Source organism: Neoarius graeffei, chromosome 13, assembly GCF_027579695.1.
Source record: "Neoarius graeffei isolate fNeoGra1 chromosome 13, fNeoGra1.pri, whole genome shotgun sequence".
Taxonomy (NCBI): domain Eukaryota; kingdom Metazoa; phylum Chordata; class Actinopteri; order Siluriformes; family Ariidae; genus Neoarius; species Neoarius graeffei.
Genome location: NC_083581.1, coordinates 48,320,494 through 48,344,174, shown reverse-complemented (window position 1 = coordinate 48,344,174; position 23,681 = coordinate 48,320,494). Strand labels below are relative to the sequence as shown.

General features: G+C 42.2%; 1 protein-coding gene across 5 annotated transcripts in view; it reads right to left on the bottom strand.

Annotated features, from left to right (window-relative positions):
- Nucleotides 1-23,681, bottom strand: part of LOC132896820 (glutathione synthetase-like) — a 52,669-nt gene that overhangs the window by 6,923 nt on the left and 22,065 nt on the right. For all 5 annotated transcript variants that reach the window (XM_060937910.1, XM_060937908.1, XM_060937909.1 and 2 more), the window contains exons 2-7: nucleotides 17,908-18,053; nucleotides 12,564-12,709; nucleotides 12,274-12,349; nucleotides 9,004-9,140; nucleotides 8,757-8,873; nucleotides 8,492-8,572 (exon numbers count right to left, since the gene is read on the bottom strand). In XM_060937910.1, coding sequence (XP_060793893.1) covers nucleotides 8,492-8,572; nucleotides 8,757-8,873; nucleotides 9,004-9,140; nucleotides 12,274-12,349; nucleotides 12,564-12,709; nucleotides 17,908-18,042 — 692 coding nt within the window. In that variant the 5' untranslated portion in view covers nucleotides 18,043-18,053. The remainder of the gene's footprint in view (nucleotides 1-8,491; nucleotides 8,573-8,756; nucleotides 8,874-9,003; nucleotides 9,141-12,273; nucleotides 12,350-12,563; nucleotides 12,710-17,907; nucleotides 18,054-23,681) is intronic.

Below are 23,681 nucleotides of genomic sequence, written 5' to 3'. Positions count from 1 at the left end.
TTTTGATTTTTTGAGGACTGGAAATATTTCAGTGAGTGACTTTGAACCTGAAAACCAGTTTGGAGTTTTTTGCTTTCTTGAGCCGTTTTGTTTGATTTTGTGGGCTGGATGGATCCAGTGCCAAACCACTGAACTGCAAACATGTTGGCATGGTGTGGTACCCAAACTGTTGATCTGCAAACATTTTGGAATGGTGTGGTACCTCTCCTACTAATGGTGGTTGGTTGTACTGGCAGGCTGGAAGTGGATGGTTTAAAAAAAAAAAACCCACTCAGGTGTATATCTACGAGTTCGGTGAAATGTACAAAAATGATATGTACTGATATGTAATTTAGTTCAATTTAATGATATGCAATTTAGTCGTATGTATAAAATGATACAAATATACAAATACACTGGCATCCTACTCATCCTGGCAGCTCAAAGATGTAATTTAAGAATTAAGTGTGCTACTTTTCTTACTATCACGTGTGTATGTATTACTTTTCTGGATGGATCCAGTGCCAATCTATTGAACTGCAAACATTTTTCTGCTCTGCCTTTGTTGACTGAGAACTAAAATAAATGTCAATCTGATCTGCATTTGGGTCTCTGTCAGTGAAGGCCTTACAATAACACTAAAGCTTTTCTGGTTTATGTTCAATATGTATGAATTTGGTGTTGGCCCGGCCCGCCTGGCAAATTTCAAAAGTCAATGTGGCCCCTGAGCCAAAAAGTTTGCCCACCCCTGTACTATCCACTCAGAAATGTATTTAAAAATAAAGGTCCTGTGTGTATCCTTTAACATTAATACATATTAAGACTTTGGAAAGTCTTAGGAAATACAAAAAAAATGCATGATTTCAAAATTAATTTTGACTTGTATTTCATTACAGACAGTATGATCCCAAGATATTTTTCATGAATTGTCTGATCATTACATTTGTTAAATACAATTTGCACCTTTTAAAGTGGTAGGCATGTTGTGGAAATCAAAATGGTGCTAACCCCCCCCCAAAATCCATTTTAATTCCAGCTTGTAATGCGACAAAAGAGGACAAACACCAAGGGGGATGAATAATTTTGCAAGACACTGTACATCGATTCCTGTGTTTCAGGCCTGCAACACACCACCGTGTTTTTGTAGATGGGCAAAAACCAAGACACTTCAAAACAATGACGCAGACACACATTCACTTCCTAATTGGGTTTGATCAGGCTTTCCTGATTCATCATGCTCCTGTCACATGACCCTTTCCTGGAAGAAAACAAATGGCATCAGCTGTTTATACCGGCGCGCACATTCCCAGTGTATGGAAATGGTCACGTGATAAGGGTATTCAGGCATGTTACTACGGATGGAAATTATTTCTGAAATGGAGCTAAAATGCTCATCTGGATAGAGATAATTTTCGTTTTAAAACACTGTTTTAAAACTAAAACGTATTAGTGTGGAAATAGCCTGAGCCTACTTCGCAGTCTAAACCTTAATGAATTCATGAATGAAAAAATAATGAAGCTATAGAAATAACCTTCGTCAGATGTTTGTGAAATTAGCCTATTTATAAATCTTTCTTTCTACACCAGTCACCCACAGACAGTGGTTAAATAATACAACTTTTAAATGTTTTAAATTGCAACAGTTTGTATGAACATTTTATTGACTGCTTGAGTGACTGCATTTGTACTGTAGGTACAGCACATCTCCACAACTACATTTCCCCATCATTCCCTCAGTTCCTGCCCCAGACGATATCCGCTTCCTCTCATTTTTCACTGCACCACGATTGGGTAGTGTACTACTGTAAATTGTGATGCAAGCCCATCTATAAATTGGGTAATCTGAGCAAGTTTCACACACTCTCGGACTGGCGCGCGCTAAGAGTCTCGCTATCTGACTCTCTCTGCCAACCTCCAGACACAACTCTTCCGCGTCCCGCCATGTGGACACGTGTGGTTGCCGGTGCCCTGCAACTCCGTCCTCCCAAAACCACACGTGCCTCACTCTCTGCCTCACTCTCTCTCAGTCAGTATTAAAAAGACACTACGGCCTGCAGGCGGAAGCGAAGAAACAAAGGAACTAACGCGTGGTGTTGTATGGACCATTGGCTATGGTTAAAAGTACCTCAGGCACGTTGTTTCGCTTTTGTGGTGCTTGAAATCGGCTACCGTTATTACTACACCGTAATAACGCAAATTAGGAAGGTTAGAGGCGAGCGGTTCCCGCCACGTCTTCAGCCAACGAGCATTCGACCAAGTACCTTCTGGATTACGAGATCCCGCCTGGGAAGGACTTTTGCAACATAGCAGAGCTTCATGAAAACTTAACTGAAGCTGTGCTCCGCTCTTTTCAGAAAAACACGCTGAAACGGAGGATCACTGATTAACTCCTTCATGCTGCCACGCAAAAGCGGTCCCAGGTAAGGCTGGCATTTGGGCAACGTTCGTCTTAGTTTGGTGTCAAAGGTGGTACCTTTCCTGAGTTCTCTCAGACTGGTCCTCATGCACCCCAGGGCTATGTGATGCGTAATACATGGCCACTAAAGAGCTGGCCACTCAGCCTCTCTACAATCAATGCCTGTTGTGTGTGGTGAAGAGCCACATCTTCCTCGAGGTGACACCGGTAACGTAGGTTGGACCTGCGGCCAAACACAACAGAGCTAAGGGAGTAAACCCTGACAGAAAATCCTGCTAATGCTCCATGGTTAGCAGTTGTTCCTGTGGCGATCACTGGAGTTTGATGGGGACGGCACAGGAAATGTGGCTACGCAGAGGATTCCAGCGAGGGGTTAAATAGTCACACTGCCTTGTGCAATCTTCGGGAGAAGCAAAGGCTAGGGGAGTAAACCCTGACAGAAAATCAGGAGTGGAGCCCCTAAGGCAGCTGGTACTACGAACTCCACACACCTTCCAGCAGCTCCTGCAGCCGAGCTGGTGCCAAATGCATTACACTGCATTCCTTTGGACCACATCAGTGAGGCCGAGAAGGGGGTTCTGATGACTGAGCATCCCAGGATCTCCATATTTCTTGCCCAGGCTTGCGCCCTGGAGAGGTCACTCAGTGCCGCTGACCCAGCGGCAGAAACAACACAAGAGGCAGCAATTACGAATTATAGGTCCACAGCGAATTGGCACAAGCTTGGACGCTACGGGTTGTCTGACCGTGGGAGGGATCTTCAGGTCCCACTGGTCAGCTATCGCCCGCCTCAAGCTGGGCAGCCCCCAGCCAGTTAGATGCTGACCTGCCACAGTCTGCCTGCTTCAATGGGTGCTTTGAGCTTCGGAACTACACCGACAAGCAGACTGCAAACCCTGCACCAGGCAAAGACAGTAAGAAGAAACGCAAAAAAGACCAGCCCTGCGGCTGGCAAGCTGGAATGTCAGGACTATGTGCCCTGGCCTCTCTTACGACTTGCAACAAGTAGATGACAGTAGAAAAACAGCCATCATCGACCAGGAGCTAGAGACTTAATGTCGATATAGCCACCCTACAAAAGACCAGACTCGCCTCGAACGGCAGCCTTAGGGAACGGGACTACACTTTCTTTTGGCAGGGGAAGGAACCAGAGAAGCCCCGACTGCACAATGTTGGATTCGCAGTGAGAAACTCTCTCCTGTCCTCAACAGAACCACCAACAAATGGTATGCCCCATATTTTCTCCCTTCACCTCTCAACATCTTCAGGCACAGTAAACATCCTGAGCATTTATGCTCCAACACACTGCTCTTCCGCTGAAGTGAAGGATGAGTTCTGTGACAAACTCGAGTCCACAGTCAAAGCCATGCCAGCCACTGAACACCTGTTCCTCCTCGGGGACTTTAATGCTCGCACTGGAGCTGACCACAACTCCTGGCCTTGCTGCATCGGTCACTTTGGTGCCGGCAGACTGAACGAGAACAGGCAGTGGCTGCTAGAGCTCTGCTCCTACCACGACCTCTGCATCACAAACTCGTTCTTCCCCACAAAACCCCACTGTCGATTATCCTGGCGACACCCCAGATCATGCCACTGGCACCAGTTAGGTCTAGTCATCACCTGAAGAGCCTCACTGAACCATGTGCTCGTCACCCACAGCTACCACAGTGCTAACTGCAACACTGACCACTGGCTGGTGGGCAGCAAGTTGCGCCTTCAACCCAAACAAATCCACCACTCAAAGCAGAAAGGACACCCTCGCATCAATACAGTCATGTCCTTGGTCCCTGACTTGCGTGAACGCTTCACCAACACCATTAATGAAGCTCTGAAGAACTTGGGCCGAGCACTACCAGGACCTGTATGCTAGAAGCAGTGTTTCCCAACCTTTCTTGAGCCACGGCACATATTTTACATTCGAAAAATCCCACGGCACACCACCGAATAAAAACGTCACAAAAAGTATATATAAATCATCTAGTCTCAATTTACTCAATGTGAAACCAGGGCCTGTTTAGTTGAACAAAAAGCTGATATATTCACAGGAATTGAAGAAAGACACACATGAAGATCTTCCTCAACAGCTCTGAGTCACTCTCCTTTTTTAGTTTTTATAGCAGTCATGCTTGAAAAGCCCAGCTCGCATAGACGGGTGATTTTCCACAACCTTTTTTGCTTTCTTCTGACCTCTACTCGTACTAGGGCCTTCATCTGGGTCAGAATTTTCTCCAGGGCCCAGTTTGGATTGTGTACTTTTCAAATATTTATCTAACCGCCATCACACCCAAAGCATTACCAATTCTATTGTTTGAATGGCAACAGGTAGATACACAGGTTAATTAGCTACCTGCTGCCATCTAGTGGAAGAGTATTTAATTGTTCTGCCCGTCACTATACGTCGCTGGCATAGATGAACAAAGAAATTATTTGCAGTAAATAATTAATTTTCAGAACAATTAAGTGAAATTGAATAATGTCCCACAGTACACCTGATGATCTCTCACGGCACACTAATGTGCCGCAGCACAGTGGTTGGGAATCACTGTGCTAGAGAGACCTCGGTCACTGATACAGCAGTAGAGAACACCCCCCCGCCTGTCATAGAAGAGCTCGATGCCCTGCCCTCTGTTGAGGAACTCCACAAGGCCATCAACCTCCAGGAAACGATGGCATTCCTCTAGAGTTCATCAAGGCCGGCAATGAGATGTCTCCCCTCAACCATCTCCACGAACTCCTGCTACAGTGCTGGGAAGAAGGGACAATGCCTCAAGACATGCGAGATGCAAAAATCACCACGCTGTATAAAAACAAAAAGGTGATCGCAGCGATTGCAACAACTATGGCGGAATCGCTCTCCTCAGCACTGTCGGCAAGGCCTTTGTCTGCATGGTACTGAACAGGCTGCAGAAACTCACAGAGCAGGTCTATCCAGAGGCACAGTGTAGCTTCAGAGCCCAGCGATCAACCATTGACATGGTCTTCTCCCTTCGACAGCTCCAAGAGAAGTGCTGCAAACAGCATCGACCCCTGTACAATCGCTTTCATCGACCTGACCAAGGCGTTTGACCTAGTCAGCAGAAAAGATCTCTTCACCATGCTCCAGAGGATTGGCTGTCCCCCAAAGCTCCTAAGGTTGATCATTTCATTTCACGATGAGATGAAGGAGACTGTCCAGTATGACAGCTTATCCTTGGACTCCTCCCCAATCAAGAATGGGGTAAAGCAAGGATGTGTGCTCGCGTTGACACTCTTAGGCATCATCTTCTGGCTGCTGCTCCACCACGCCTTCAAGCATTCTGATGGAGTCTTCCTCCACACCAGAAGTGATGGCACTCTCTTCAATCTGGCCAACCTCCGAGCAAAGACCAAGACGCGATAAGTTCTCATCCGTGAGCTGCTGTTTGCAGACGATACTGCCCTGACTGCCCACACGGAGGAAGCCCTACAACGCCTCATCTCCAGCTTTGCCGGTGCCTGCACAGAGTATGGTTTAACCATCAGCCTAAAGAAGACTAACACCTTGGGCCCAGGGGCGCAGATACATTTTTTGAACTGGGGGGGGGGGGGGGGGGGGGGGACGACAAAGCTGCCAGCAAAGCAACCCCAACCCCACCATGTGTTGAAATTATGGCAGGGAACGCCAGATTAAACATTAAAACTGCCTTCTGAGCACTGTATCTACAGGCTACCACCGAAAGAAGGAGGCTACCAGAAAGGCATCTCTACTCCGTATGATTTTACTTTCACTACGACATTACTTTGAACAGACTATTAAAAAATTGCAAGGTGATATGATAAAGGAAGGCACAGTTTACTTACAGTCGTTGTTTTTTGAAAAAACGATGCAATCGGTTTCTGCCTTTTCGTTTTGGCACCCTTCATCATGCCGTGTTGGGGTCCTGAACTAAGAGCTGTCCCCGATATGCCTGTCAAACTTGTTGTGGGTAACCATAGCAACCAAGCTCGAGCTCGCAACCTGTGCAGTCTGCACAGCTCAACCAACCGAATATCAGTCTTTGTTTTGTTTTATGCGAGTTGTTGCAACTATGTATGTACTGCTGTGCACCTCAATAAACCGAATGGTAATTAGTCTTTTGATTTTTCCGTGAGGTTTGCCTTATGCAAAGAAAGACGGCACAGACGTTTTTTCCTCCCTATAAGTGGGGGGGGACCGAACGAGGTGAATTTAAATCTGGGTGGGACGAATCCCACCCGTCCCACCCTCTATCTGCGCCCGTGCTTGGACCAAGACATCACCAGCACTCCCTGCATCTCCATCAGCGACCATACCCTCGAAGTGGTGGAGAATTTTACTTACCTTGGCTCCACCATCTCCAGCAACCTCTCCCTGGACATCGAGCTGAACACCAGGATCAGCAAGGCATCCTCAGTAATGGCTCGCCTGTCGAAGAGTGTAGGACAACTCCATGTTGACCACCAACACCAAGATGAAAGTGCATCAGGCCTGTGTACCAAGCACTCCTCTATGGAAGCAAAACTTGGACCCTATACTCTCGCCAGGAACGCAGACTCAACACTTTCCACCTGCGCTGCCTCAGATGACTACTGGGCATCACGTGGCAGGGCCATGTTCCAAACTCTGAAGTTCTAGCCCAAGCCAAAACACCAAGCTTGTTTGCCCTCCTCACCCAACAATGACTGCGCTGGCTCAGGCACGTAAGCCGCATGAACTATGGCCGTATTCCAAAAGACGTGCTGTACGGTGAGCTGGCCGCTGGCTCCAGACCTGCAGGAAGGCCCGTCCTTCGATTCAAAGACGTTTGCAAACGTGGCATCAACTCAGCGGACCTGGAGACCGTGACAGCCAACTGTGACAGCTGGTGCCTCGCCATCAAGACTGGAGTCCAGACAGCAGAGAGGAGTAGAGTTGAGCAGTGGGAGGAGAGAAGACAGTGCAGATGACTCAAGGCCGACTTGGCACCCACGGGGATAAACAACTATGACTACACCTGCAGCAGGTGCAACAGAGTCTGCCACTCCAGGATTGGACTGTACAGTCACAGTAGACACTGCAACTCAACAAAAGACTGACCGGGCGCTTCTCCACTCTCTTCCAAGACAGAAGGATGCCAGAGACAGAGTGTCTCTTAATTTGATTAGTTCATGTGAAAAGTGCTATTTAAACCTAAGGTTGTTTCAAGTGTGCACACAATAACCACAGTTTTGGTTTGATCATGTTATTGTATTTCTTAGTTTTACTCTGGTAGATAGATTTTGCATGCCTCATCACTTTCTATATCTCTCTAACACTTCCTTACCACGCACTAGTATACACACCTAAACATTCAGACTTCAATAAACTAAGGGCTGGTTAGCTCAGTTGGTTAGGGTGTGGTGCTTATAATGCCAAGATTGTGGGTTCACTCCCTGTATATGCCAACAATTATTTATGCGCCTTTGTCTAATCGGTCACACAGAGCACCTACGGTCCCCTCCTGCACCTTTTTCGCGCACAAACAGCCCTGTGTTAAGCCTGTGCACGCACGCACACACGCAATTTAATAATTAATAGAAATATTGATTAGTAAAATTAATTAACTGATATTGTATGAGACTGATTGTATAACTTAACTGCATCCACATAATTTTGGTGCCCCATGTGAGGAGTGCAATTGCACCTACAGTACCAAACTAGTGCCTTTACCGTTCTACCATGCCAGGTATTGTACTGTACCCAAAATGTTGGTATCAAACTGTGGCAGCGGGGGCGTGGTCAAGCATCGGTCTGTGAATGGAGAACGGAGTCAGGGAAGGTAAGTGGCGGAATCATTGCACCTGACAGGAATTAACCCGTGTTTGTGTGTCTTCCCCAGTGACCATGCCCTACAAGAGGAGAGGGAGCGCGGAGGAAGGGAGCTCTCCCGACCAGAACACGTGTGTGTGTGGCGTGTGTATGAGTAAACGTGTAGAAGCTGAAAAGCTGACAATAAAAGAGTTATTGAGAACTCAGTTCTGGCCTGCCGTGCTTCTGTGCTCCACCCACCTAGAACACTTGCTACACAAACCAAACCTACAGTCAACACATTAAATAATAAGCCTTATATATTGTGTATGTGATGAGTAAGAGCATCTTACCTTGCCCAAAGCTCATTCTCCACACATCGCTGGTCATAAATGTTCCTCTCGACATCCTCGACTAGGAACATCACAACTGCCCTGTGATAAACATACATTAATTTACTATTAAAGCAGACACAAGAAACATGGATCATTTATAATTCTTAACAAAGGTTCACTGAATAAAATGTTTGTACTTTATTATATATTTGCCATTCATAGGGTGACAGTCAATATACATGAAGCTCTTTACTAATTTAAAGGCCTTAAATGTTAAACTAACCTCTCAGAGCCATAAAGCTCCCAGGCCTTTGCCAAGCCCTTTGCCAGACCTGCTGCTGGATTATTATCCAAGATCAGTTTGCTTTCCTCCAACAGGCCTGCAACCTTCAGAATGTGCCTGAAATAAGGATATGTGAACTGCTAAATTGTAAACTCAGCTTCCATTCACAGTGAGTCACATTAACATTCTGGCTAGAGCACTGGGATAAATTGAGCTACTAAACATTCAAGCAAGCGCATACACTCACCGATGAACATTTGGTGTACGTGAGGAAAGGCCCCCAAAACTGGCTGAAATAGTGTTTATTTCAATCTGTTTTAAGGCCTCTTTTCCATCCACATGATCAATCATGTAATCAGAGCGATTCAAGCACAGTATTATTGCCTCAAATGAGAAACAGCATGAGAACAAAGTTAAATACAAAAGCTTGCATAACTTTAGGAAACAAATAAAGGAGAAATTAGATTTATAGCAGGAAGACAGTGTGTTAGGTTTCACAGATCTTCCATCTTTATCACAAGCAACAAAAATAGTCAAATAAAATGTGGATTAATAAGAAACACGATTTTAATAGTAAAAATATGATCAAAATGTCGTCTGTTTAAAAGTTAACAAGACAGCAAAGGAGTTTTTCCCTCCCCATTTTCTCCCAATTTGGTCTTTAGCCAGTTCCCACCCACTAGCCAGCACTTGTGAGAGAATTTTGTCTCTGGCTTGCGGTGTAGAGCAGTGTTTCCCAACCTTTCTTGAACCACGGCACATTTTACATTTGAAAAATCCCACGGCACACCACCAAACAAACAAAAAAATTATAGATATAAAAAATGAAATATAATGATAATCTAGTCTCAATTTACTCACAATTTCCTTAGTGGGAAACCTAGGCCTGTTTAGTTGAACACAAAGCTGATATACTCATAGGAATTGAAGACGCACACAGATCTTCAACAGCTCTGAGTCACTCTCCTTTTTTAGTTTTTATAGCAGTCATGCTTGAAAAGCCCAGCTCGCACGGATAGGTTGTGGAAAATCACCTTTTTTGCTTTCTTCTGACCTCTACTCATACTAGGGCCTTCATCTGGGTCAGAATTTTCTCCAGGGCCCAGTCTGGATTGTGTACTTTTTCTTTTCAAATATTTATCTATCGCCATCACTGCTGTCACACCTGAAGCATTATTAATTCTGCTGTTTGAATGGCAACAGGTAGATACACAGGTTAATTAGCTACCTGCTGCCATCTATTGGAAGAGTATTTAATTGTTCTGACGGTCAGTATACGTCGCTGGCATAGATGAACGAAGACAAAATTATTTGCAGTAAATAATTAATTTTCGGAGCAATTACAGTGGGGCAAAAAGTATTTAGTCAGTCACCAATTATGCAAGTTCTCCCACTTAAAAAAATGAGAGAGGCCTGCAATTTTCATCATAGGTACACTACCGTTCAAAAGTTTGGGGTCACCCAGACAATTTTGTGTTTTCCATGAAAAGTCACACTTTTATTCACCACAAGTTGTAAAATGAATAGAAAATATAGTCAAGACATTTTTCTGGCCATTTTGAGCATTTAATCGACCCCACAAATGTAATGCTCCAGAAACTCAATCTGCTCAAAGGAAGGTCAGTTTTATAGCTTCTCTAAAGAGCTAGACTGTTTTCAGCTGTGCTAACATGATTGTACAAGGGTTTTCTAATCATCCATTAGCCTTCTGATGCAATGAGCAAACACATTGTACCATTAGAACACTGGAGTGATAGGTGTATAGAGACCCATTTCCAGCAACTATGTAGATATTGCACCAAAAACCAGACATTTGCAGCTAGAATAGTCATTTACCACATTAGCAATGTATAGAGTGTATTTCTGATTAGTTTAAAGTGATCTTCATTGAAAACAGTGCTTTTCTTTCAAAAATAAGGAAATTTCAGTGACCCCAAACTTTTGAACGGTAGTGTATACCTTAACTATGAGAGACAAAATGAGGAAAAAAAATCCAGAAAATCACACTGATTTTTAAAGAATTTATTTGCAAATTATGGTGGAAAATAAGTATTTGGTCAATAACAAAAGTTCATCTCAATACTTTGTTATATACCCTTTGTTGGCAATGACAGATCAAACGTTTTCTGTAAGTATTCACAAGGTTTTCACACACTGTTGCTGGTATTTTGGCCCATTCCTCCATGCAGATCTCCTCTAGAGCAGTGATGTTTTGGGGCTGTCGCTGGGCAACACGGACTTTCAACTCCCTCCAAAGATTTTCTATGGGGTTGAGATCTGGGGACTGGCTAGGCCACTCCAGGACCTTGAAATGCTTCTTACAAAGCCACTCCTTTGTTGCCCGGGCAGCGTGTTTGGGATCATGCTGATGTCATGCTGAAAGACCCAGCCACGTTTTATCTTCAATACCCTTGCTGATGGAAGGAGGTTTTCACTCAAAATCTCACGATACATGGCCCCATTCATTCTTTCCTTTACACGGATCAGTCGTCCTGGTCCCATTGCAGAAAAACAGCCCCAAAGCATGAGGTTTCCACCCCCATGCTTCACAGTAGGTATGGTTTTCTTTGGATGCAATTCGGCATTCTTTCTCCTCCAAACACGACAAGTTGAGTTTTTACCAAAAAGTTCTATTTTGGTTTCATCAGACCATATGACATTCTCCCAATCCTCTTCTGGATCATCCAAATACTCTCTAGTAAACTTCAGAAGGGCCTGGACATGTACTGGCTTAAGCAGGGGGACACGTTTGGCACTGCAGGATTTGAGTCCCTGGCGGCGTAGTGTGTTACTGATGGTAGCCTTTGTTACTTTGGTCCCAGCTCTCTGCAGGTCATTCACTAGGTCCCCCTGCGTGGTTCTGGGATTTTTGCTCACCGTTCTTGTGATCATTTTGACCCCACGGGATGAGATCTTGCGTGGAGCCCCAGATCGAGGGAGATTATCAGTGGTCTTGTATGTCTTCTATTTTCTAATAATTGCTCCCACAGTTGATTTCTTCACACCAAGCTGCTTACCTATTGCAGATTCAGTCTTCCCAGCCTGGTGCAGGTCTATAATTTCGTTTCTGGTGTCCTTTGACAGCTCTTTGGTCTTGGCCATAGTGGAGTTTGGAGTGTGACTGTTTGAGGTTGTGGACAGGTGTCTTTTATACTGATAACGAGTTCAAACAGGTGCCATTAATACAGGTAATGAGTGGAGGACAGAGGAGCCTCTTAAAGAAGTTGTTACAGGTCTGTGAGAGCCAGAAATCTTGCTTGTTTGTAGGTGACCAAATACATATTTTACCGAGGAATTTACCCATTAATTCATTAAAAATCCTACAATGTGATTTCCTGGATTCTTTCTCCCCGTTCTGTCTCTCATAGTTGAAGTGTATGATGAAAATTACAGGCCTCTCATCTTTTTAAGTGGGAGAACTTGCACAATTGGTGGCTGACTAAATACTTTTTTGCCCCACTGTAGTAGAGTTTTGCACATGCATTAAATCATCCTAGTTATCATCACATTATATTACCATGTCCTGAGGTTCCTGTTGAACTTGTCTGTAAATGCTGAAGAGTTTTGATGTGAAACTGTCAACCTTGATGGTGCTGTTAAGATACATATCACAGTTAATGAGCTTGAACAGGAGCACAGACAAAAAAAAAAAAGTTCTGAAAAGCAAACTGCACATTCACATTCTCCTAAAGTTAACAAGGGAAGATTAAAAGAAATTAGCTTTAGAAAGCCCTACACTTTGTAAAAATAATATATATATATATATATATATATTTCTTAAACAGCTTGTTGCCACTTCAGCAGTACCTTGCAAGAGCCTCCTCAAGGAAACGTGGACTCTGACTGACTCTGTCTATCAGCCGATTAAAATGGGTTGCGAGTTCAAGGGCCTGGTGAAAGAGTACTGTAGGCATCGGGGAAGGGAAGAGTGTGAATGGTGCATAGTTTACCACCTACAAACAAACGCGCACACAAAATAATATACATTATTTGATTGATATATTATATATATATATATATATATACACACACACACACACAGTTGTGGTCAGAAGTTTACATACAGGGACATGTCATCTTGGATATGAATGTTATGGCAATATTTGGGCTTTCAGTAATTTCTTTGAACTGTTCTTTTTCTGTGGCAGAATGTACAGCATACATCCTTCGTTTAAAAAAAAAAACGACTAGAATTTGGTGCACAAGTTTAAATTTTCTTTGGGTTTACTGAAATCAGCACATGGTAAAAAATTATACACAAAGAGACAATTTCCAAATGCTCACTTAGATTATTAATTCAGAGGTGCTGAAACTTCCAGAATGTCTCTTATCTTGCCAAGGCCTCTTAATTTCCTGTTAGGGAGCATGATTGACTACAGATGGTAGCTCAGGGTATCTGCACATTTTTCAAGTACAAATTTCAAGACTTAAGACCTTTTCAAGACCTCTAAATGGAAAAATTAAGACTGTACCATGGCAAAGAAAATGATAAATACGACAACTTAAAACTGTTTTCTGCAATAGTTTTTTTTTTACTAACTTTAAGAAGAATGCACACAAATGGTGAACAACAGGGTGCATCAATGGCAACTGTTAGACATGCAAACAGCTGAAGCAAAGTCGTATGTTTTGGGCCTGCAGAACTACTGTAGCAGCAAGGAGAAGACTGGTGTTTTCTGGAAAAAACACCATGAATCATTTCAAAAACGAAAACAATAAACGGCAAGTAGAACCAGCTGAACAACCTTAGCCGGCATTATTTCAATCCCCAAAGATTATCTTTGATGTGTGATTTTGTGTCCGACAGCAAAATCAGTCTGAGTGTCGTACAGTATACAGCTGGCTGAGGAAGTTCGAGTATCTTCTGCATTATAGCAGGTAACAGCATAAATCTGTTTATGCAGTCATACAATCAGAGCGTTACATTAAAACACAGAAAAACAACTGTCACCTTTCATAACCATTATCAATATTAATCAATGTGTTGTAATAACTAATTATCATCAATGCAATTGATGCAATATTGCAATTAATGCAATATCAATGTTCATTATTCAAAAATAATTAATTACCTATAATCCATGAATAATTGTACTACTACTAATAACTACTTTTTTAATAATAATTTTAAAAAATTAACTCAATAACATTTTAATAATCACTACTTATTAGCTATATTAATTAGAGTAGCAATTATAATTCAGTATTATTAATTACTACTTAATAAGCAGTGATTATCAAAATGTAATTTAATAATTAGTAATTATCATCAACTACTAAATTATACTAATAAATAAGTAGTGATTATTAAAATGCTATAAAATTGAGTTATAAAAGATTAGTTAAAATTATTATTAAAAAAGTAGTAATTATGGGCGGCACGGTGGTGTAGTGGTTAGCGCTGTCGCCTCGCAGCAAGAAGGTCCGGGTTCGAGCCCCGTGGCCGGCGAGGCCCTTTCTGTGTGGAGTTTGCATGTTCTCCCCGTGTCCGCGTGGGTTTCCTCCGGGTGCTCCGGTTTCCCCCACAGTCCAAAGACATGCAGGTTAGGTTAACTGGTACTCTAAATTGACCGTAGGTGAGAGTGTGAATGGATGTCTGTGTCTATGGCTACGTTCACACTGCAGGCTGAAGTGACTCAAATCCGATCTTTTCGCCCATATGTGACCTGTATCCGATCTTTTATTGACAATATGAACGACACAGATCCGATTTTTTTCAAATCCGACCCAGGCCGTTTGGATATGTGGTCCTAATTCCGATTCCTATCCGCTCTTTTCATATGCGACTTCAGTCTGAACCGCCAGGTCGCATTCATCCGACTTACACGTCATCAACAAGCCACAAACGTCACTATTCTGCGCTGAAGTAGGCGGCGGGTCTCTCAAAAAAAGTTACAACAACATGGCGCATAATCACGGGTGCAGATAGAGGGTGGGACTCGTCCCACCCAGATTTAAATTCACCTCGTTCGGTCCCCCCCACTTATAGGGAGGAAAAAACGTCTATGCTGTCTTTCTTTGCATAAGGCAAACCTCACGGAAAAATCAAAAGACTAATTACCATTCGGTTTATTGAGGTGCACAGCAGTGTATACATAGTTGCAACAACTCACATAAAACAAAACAAAGACTGATATTCGGTTGGTTGAGCTGCGCAGACTGCACAGGTTGCGAGCTCGAGCTTGGTTGCTATGGTAACCCACAACGAGTTTGACAGGCATATCGGGGTTGGGGTTGGTCTGCTGGCAGCTTTGTCCCCCCCAGTTTGTCCCCCCCAGTTCAAAAAACGTATCTGCGCCCCTGCGCATGACATCAATGCGAGGGACGCTTCGGGCTGTGAAGGTTCTGAATCTTCTCAATGGAAGGACGCAGAGGTTAGGGAGCTGATTTCCATTTGGGGGGATACAGCTATTCAAGCTAGATTGGATGGGTTATACCGCAACCGGGCGGTTTTACTTCCGTAAACACTGGCCATGCTCACTGCGTGTGACGTCGTCGTATCCTGCAATGCGCATGCGGAACACTTTTAGGTCGCTTTTCGTTCATACTGAGGATCACATACAAGTCGCATATATTTGTTAATGTGAACGACCTCACAAAAAAATCGGATTTCACAAAAAAATCGGAATTGAGCATTAAGCCTTGCAGTGTGAATGTAGTCTGTGTGTCAGCCCTGTGATGACCTGGCGACTTGTCCAGGGTGTACCCCGCCTTTCGCCCGTAGTCAGCTGGGATAGGCTCCAGCTTGCCTGCGACCCTGTAGAACAGGATAAAGCGGCTAGAGATGATGAGATGAGTAGTAATTATTATTATTAGTAGTAGTGATACAATTCTTCATGGATTATAGATAATTTGTTTTTAATAGTGAACATTGATACAACAATTGAACTGATAACATTAACAAGTATTACTAGTAGTATTATTGTTTATTAGTAGTACAGTTATGTTATATCAATGTCACTATTTTAAACAATTATCTATAATCCATGAGTATTTGTTTGTATTCTATCAATTACTACTTTTTAATAATTTTGTAATAATTTTTAATAACTTAATTTTATCACATTTAATAATCCCTAGTACTTATTAATCACTAATTCATAAGTAGTAATGATTAATCAATAATAATTACTATTACTACTAATTATTAGTGGTTGTAGACGATAAGTAATAAAACAAACTTTTTGTACAAATTATATTGTACTACATTTAGAATTATTGAATTTTCTGGAGTTCTTTTTGAGTTTTGAAATAAAGGTTTATATATTTATATTAAATTTTGTTTATTGTACAATGTTAATTATGTAAAAAATGCTAATCATTATTATTAGCATTATGTCCTAGAAGTCCCATTTTCCAGCTGACTCTCGTGCGCATGCGCGAACCCCCCTGCGTTTCACTCCGGAGCGCTTGACCTCTTTAACGCGCGCGCCTCGTGTCCGTGAAAAACCAGTTCCCCAGTCCGCCATGTCCCCAGCGCTGTGTTACCATCTTTAAACACATTTGTGCGATCCAGTGCTTTTTATCGCAAATGATTCTTCTCCTTATTTTGGGGGTATTTGTCATCCCCCAACCACTTGTCGTTAAACAGACATCTTCCCATAATTATCAACGCTTTCTAGAGCCCGCGTAAGCTATCCACGTATCTCTCACTCTTCACAACCACCGCACCACACCACACTTCCTCCAGTAGCCTCCTAACGTTAGTTCTTGATCTACGGAACGCACAGAACCAATGCTGCCCCCAAAAGGTACGCTGGTCACTTTTAAAATTACGGTTAAAAAAAAAATACCCCAAACCGGATGAAGACATTTCACTCGTTCGGTCCAATATTAAATTTAATACCTCCCTTTCGAAAATTCCAGTCATTCCAAACAATTTAAGACGTTTTTAGGCCTTGAAAACCAAAAGTTGTACTTAAGACTTTTTAAGGACCCGCAGGAACCCTGTAGCTTCTCTGTGCCTTCATAAAAAGGGTTTGTTTACCGAACTCATTGGACTAACATGCAGTAAAACGGGAAAGTCCAAGGAGCTCAGTGCAGATCTGAGAATGAGGATTGCATATTTTTTATATACACACACAAATTTAATTGAACTCTACCAATTCTACCATGAAGAGTCGTGAAACAGCCAACCAGAATTCTGCCAGAAGCTTGTTCATAGTCAACAAAAATGTCTGGTCAAAGTGAATCTTGCGAAGAGACATTTTACCCAAATATTAGGTGTGCTGCATGTACATTTTTGACCCTGTATGTATAATTTTGGCCCTGACTAGATTTCAGAAAACCCAAAGAAAATTAAAACTTGTGCACCAAATTCTAGTGTTTTTTTTTCCAAGATGTATGCTGTACATTCTGCCACAGAAAAAGTTAAAAAAAAAAATTTAAAATTACTGAAACCCCAAATATTGCCATGACATTCATATCACTGTATGTAAACTTCTGACCACAACTGCGCGCATATATACATATACATAAATTCTATCCACATTCACTGGATATGAGCAAGTGTGCGTTCTGATCAGCTACTCTACTACTAGGAGATCAACTCATATACCATGAGTAGAGAAAAACAAAATGACGGAGCGTGTTGCTGAACCAGCTGAGGATGAAATAAAAACTATTCGAAAACAAAACCCTAAAAATTACAAAAAAAAGGAACAAAATGTTGCTAATGGTAAGAACATCTTTTTTTAATTTTTCAGGAATTATCATAGCATTTTTGGCAAACTACTACTGTCATTTCACTGGTTTGTTTACATTCTAAGCAGAAATGATTTTGTCAGACATTTTGTACAAAGTTTTTATTATTTATTGAATTTGCAAAAAATAAAATGCTCCGTTTCTCAAAATCCAGTGAATGTGGATAGAATAAAACAGTTATTCCACTCAATCTCATTGTACATGGCTTATAGCCAACTCTGCACTATTTTCACACATAATTTAGTGAATGATCAGTGTCTGGTCAATGACCAAATGTGCTGAGCATCATTAACTTTTTAAATGCTGCCATGAGATGGCCAAGACTCCAGATAGAACTATTTTAATTCTGCTACTGAGAGTCAGTGTTGTGGTTTGAGATCAGAGTTGTTCAGTTTTATGTTGTTTAACAAGTGGGACTATGAGAGTAACAAAAGTAAAAATAGTTTACTTCTGAAGAGTTTGGTGATTCTTTGGTGCGAAATAATATGCCATGCAACAGTGCAGAATCTTTAGCGATTGCCTCTAGTTCTTTGATTAACTCCTCATTTCTTAAGAGCTCATCTGGAATCCTGTAAGTAGCCATTTTCAATCAACCTGAAATGAAGCGAAAGAACAAGGAACAAAACAGGGCATTAGTTGCAAAGTTGATTATTTTCCAGTAACATCACATCCATAAGTATTTTATTTCTTACAGAACAAAGTCATAATTGTATTTATTTACAGTTATATTTAATTGTAAATAAACTTAAATCTAACATTTATGGAATGTCCAGAAAATACCCTAGCTCCTGTTGTCACTTATGCTACAGTTGGCAATTCTGCATGAGCAGGAGTGTTGTTGTACTGAATAAGAGCATGGCTGTGATTCGGCCTTCTACTGAAGACATCTGGGTTTGAGCTCGAAAGATCAATATGAGATGAAGATGAATATAGACTCGTAGATGAATATAGAATACAGAAGACTCGTAGCAATGTCCATGAAATTAATTATCCATGATACATCATCCATATGAAATCCATAACCAATCCATAATAGACTGAAATGTCCGTGACTGATCTGTAAATTACTAGCATCCGTTATGCATCCGTATTAAAATCCGTAACCACTCCGTATTTTGCATCCTTTTTTATTATAGTTCCATAATCCACAGTCTGTGACCCATCCATATTTTGTCAACCACCCATGGTGCTTTTGAAGACTGAAAATTTTTATCCGATTTTTAAAAAAATAAATCACGCGTATTTATACTAAACCAATTATCCGCCTCAGACTCCGTGAATAACAAGTGTTGCCAGGCAAAACAAACCTCGCCCAGCAGCACTTATTTTATACCTATATGTTGATAAATGGTAATATTTCTCAATCATCAGCTGTCAGGTTATAATCCTATGAAAATCCATGACCTTGAGTTTGACATTTCAAAGTCATTCAAGGCCAAAGGTCATGGTGCCAAAATGAAAGGCCATATGGGAGTTCCTATATGCTCATAACAGTAAACATCTGTCCATCTGCTACCGTTTGAGTTATAATGGAAAAATGTTATTTTGACTGAAAGGTTGACCTTTCCAGTGACCTTGACCTTCACCTTGACCCGATTACCCCCAAAATTTAATCCGATAATCTACAGACCATTGCCCACCTACGCTGAAAATTTGAAGTCAATCAGTGCAACCATCTAGATGCTAGATTGTTAACAGAGACACACAACAAAAAAACAAAAAACAAATGAAAGTTTGAAAGAAAACTAATGAAAGAAAACTAGATACCCAATCATGTAGCATATCAGTGGAAGCAGAATTGAAAGCTGAATATTTTGGGATTGGTTTGAAGTAAAAATATGATGAATATGAAGAAAGATATGAAAAAAAAAGATTTTGACCTTTTTGGTGACCTTGACTGGATAACCCTCAAAATTTTGGAGGTTCTATTTGAGACCAATGTTCATCTAGCCTGAAAGTTTCATGAAGACTGGTCCAGCCATTTTCCCGTAATGTTGCGAACAAAAAAAAAAACAAAGAAACCCCACCGAAAACAATACCTCATCTCGGTTATTATTCACCGATATTCACCTCACCTTCAGCGAATTATTGTTAGCCATATTAAAGGTGGGGTATGAGATTTTTTTCGGGAGTATTTTTTACCATATTGCTTGAAAAGCTCCTCACACCCATGTTGCAAGCAGCACAATCGAAGGTTTGACCCAAAAACGAAATATTTTAATCCAGTCTACAGTGTAAAATAAAGGAAAAACGCCATCCAATCATATCGAGGTACCACCTCAAAATGATTGGATACTGACACGTCAATCAGACTGAAGCCCGCGAGCAGCCCGTCCCTTCTGTGTGTGTATCTATCTATCTATCTATATATATATACACACACATACATATATATACACACATACATACACACATATATATATATATATATATATATATATATATATATATATATATAGAGAGAGAGAGAGAGAGAGAGAGAGAGAGAGAGAGAAGCCCCTCCCCCAACCCGCGCGCTGAAGGCCAATTTATGCTGACAACCCAGTCCTCGCAGATAGCGTCGCAGACAGCATCTGCGTAGCCCCCCCACCTTCGCAGACGCTCTGCGCGCACCTCCCAAAAATTGTGACCACCGCAGAAGCCTCGCAGACAGCACCGCAGACAAGAGGGCTCTGATTGGTCCACTCTACATCCACTGTACACGCACTTCAGCTTCCCTACTTTCCCGGTTTGGTTTGTTTTCACGACCGGCATTTTTAAAAACACGAGCGAAGATGGAGCAGCACGAAGAGCGGTTGATTGAGGAAGTACGTACATCTATACGACTCCAGTTCTAGTCATTATAAGTAACCAGAGGATAAACACTCCACTAACCACACCCACCAACTACTCCTAGCGACTTCGCGCCCCCTTGCGTTGTGCCGGTGAATAACATCGCGCACGCCTATTACTCCCCACTCAACGATAAATTACAACTGTCTGTGAAAAGCTATCTGCGAAAGCCTTGTCGCAAGAGCATGCAGAGGCCTTGAGCAGGGAGAGACAGAAATGCGTAGAAAAAGGTCCCTCCAAACAATGGGGATTTACACGAAAACGGAAGGAGATATTCACAAAATTCTTTCACAGTGAGCGCCACAAGGCTCTCCTGAACACATTGATGTAATTTTTTGTCTGTAGTGTAAAAAATGAGGTCACTAGAGCGAGTTAAAAATGAGTGACTTTTCTGCCAAGTTTATAATGGCAGTCTATGGGGCTGCACGCCTGTCCTCTCCTCACTTTCAGGCTTCTCATTCAAAAACTGTAAATCCTATCGGTTAGGTAGACACATTGTGTGAATCAGGACAAGTGTGGCTACTACTTTTGAGAAAATTGTGTGTGTGGAGTGAAAATTGGGGCTGAAAACACAGTTTAAATGAGAAAGTTTGAGCTATTTTTCCAAGCTCTCTACACTCTAACTTAACGAGACGCGGGGGGTGGGAGCATGGCGAGGGCGGGCATGTTTCTTTTCAAAATATGGCTTGCGGGAACCGTTATTCCAAAATCTCATACCCCACCTTTAAGTGAAGCCAAGAGCCAAAACAATGCGATAATAATGTTGAATATAAATTGTTTCACCAATCCATTAGTGTTCGTTATGGTTCTCGCCAATTGGAAACGAGATCACATACTACAACAAATCGCATCAGTACGTGTAAAAACCAAACACACACTGGTGATTGTGAACAATGAAAACCCTGGGGGGGGGGAATGAAGCTTCATTATGACAAGTTCAAGGCCAATTGGTCATCAGATCATCCAGCATCAAGCGAGGTGAGAAACATGCATTTTGTGTCATATGTTGGTCCTCGTTTTTGATCAGTTTTCTTCAAATATGACACTCTGAATGCAGGAGAATGCACTGTTTTATCTCCCCCCCCAAAAAAAATTCTGGTGGATATACCAAACAAACAAACAAAAACACTTGGAGCGCTTATTCATTTCTGTGCTAAGCGCTTTACAATATGAAGAAAAAAAAAAACTAATTACGTTGTCTCAAAACAAGGTGTGTGGCTGTGCTGCACTGCACAACCTGATCTACCACTTTTAAGTCTCTGGGGCAAGAATAAAAACACACCATAAATGTGTGCTTGCCGTAGCGTTTAAGATGGCAGTACATTATTACAGATACAAACACCCAGGTGAAGACAGTTTAGGTTGGATATTCAACAAATATTCAGCCGCGACCCAGCGGTGTTTTCTCCTCAGGTTCAAATCAAATCAAGTTTATTTGTATAGCGCTTTTAACAATAAACATTGTCGCAAAGCAGCTTTACAGAATTTGAACGACTTAAAACATGAGCTAATTTTATCCCTAATCTATCCCCAATGAGCAAGCCTGTGGCGACGGTGGCAAGGAAAAACTCCCTCAGACGACATGAGGAAGAAACCTCGAGAGGAACCAGACTCAAAAGGGAACCCATCCTCATTTGGGCAACAACAGACAGCCTGACTACAATATTAACAGTTTTAACAGGTATAACCCTCAACTGTCCTCATGGGGCCGTCCTTCACAGGAGTGGTGCGATAAAACTCCGACCAGACACAGGGCACCAGGATGGATCAAGCAGGTCTGAGGGGCAGAAGAGGCCAGCATCTCAATCCTAGGATCAACATGTAACTCAGAGGGACAGATTGGGGGGGGGGGAGAAAGAGAGAGAAAGAAAACACAGGTTGTTAGGTATGCCCTAAAAATGACAAGTATTAAATCTGTGTGGTAGGCTCGCAGAGACGAGAGTCTTTACATCAGGCATAACACACAACAATGGCATGTTAATATGGTAAAAAATATCATGACCTGCTCTGGCTGGATGCTTGATTGGGTGATGGGAGCACACTCCTCAGCAATGATGAGATGCAGATGGGACCCTTAGGGCTGGCCAAGACAATTCAGTTACATTTCACTGGGTCTGGGACATGCGACAGAATGTCTGACGGCCGATTCCCTGCAGGCTACGATAGCCAGTCGAGGTCTCCACCCTCTCCACCAAAAGATTTCCTGTTGACTCCATGTAACTCAGAGGGACAGATTTTTTTTTTTTTTTGGGGGGGGGGGGGGGGGGGGGGAAGAAAGCACAGGTTGTTAGGTATGCCCAATGTCACCTGAATAAGTAGGAGCAGTATACATATTGCACAGAGTACAAGCAGGGACTCCGGCAACTAACTATGACAGCATAACTAAAAGGAGAGAGCCAGAAGGTAACACTGGCATGAGGGAGCCCCAGGACATAAAGCAGCCAGCCACTACACCGTCAACAAACTCGAGTGAGCAAGCGAGTGGGGACTGACAGCATCCATACATCCCAGTTTACCAAAACACTATGTCTGAGGACCCTCCAGATCTACTCCTTTACCTCATAAACACCATTAACAAAAGGCTTGACTAAACAGATATGTTTTCAGCCTAGACTTAAATGCTGAGACTGTGTCTGATTCCCGAACATTACTTGGAAGGCTGTTCCATAACTGTGGGGCTTTGTAAGAAAAGGCTCTGCCCCCTGATGTAGCCTTCACTATACGAGGTACCAGCAGATAGCCTGCACCTTTTGATCTAAGTAGGCGTGGCGGGTCATAGAGGAGCAGAAGTTCACTCAGGTACTGTGGTGCGAGACCATTTAGTGCTTTAAAGGTCAATAGTAGTATTTTATAATCAATACGAAATTTGATTGGGAGCCAATGCAGTGTGGATAAGACAGGTGTGATGTGGTCATATTTTCTAGTTCTAGTAAGGACTCTTGCTGCTGCATTTTGAACTAACTGGAGCTTGTTTATGCACTTATTGGAACATCCAGACAGTAAGGCATTACAATAATCCAACCTGGAGGTAACGAAAGCATGGACTAGTTTTTCTGCATCATGCAATGACATTAAATTTCTTATCTTTGCAATATTTCTGAGATGAAAGAAAGCTATCCGGGTGATGTTATCAATGTGAGTTTCGAATGAAAGACTGGGGTCAATAATCACTCCGAGGTCTTTTACTGCTGCACGTGAAGAAACAGAAAGGCCATCCAGAGTCACTGTGTAATCAGAAAACTTACTTCTAGCTGTATGTGGTCCTAGCACAAGTACTTCAGTCTTGTCAGAGTTAAGCAGAAGGAAATTAATAAGCATCCAGTGTCTAATGTCCTTAACACATTCCTCAATTCTATTAAGCTGGTGTCTCTCATCAGGTTTTGCAGAGAC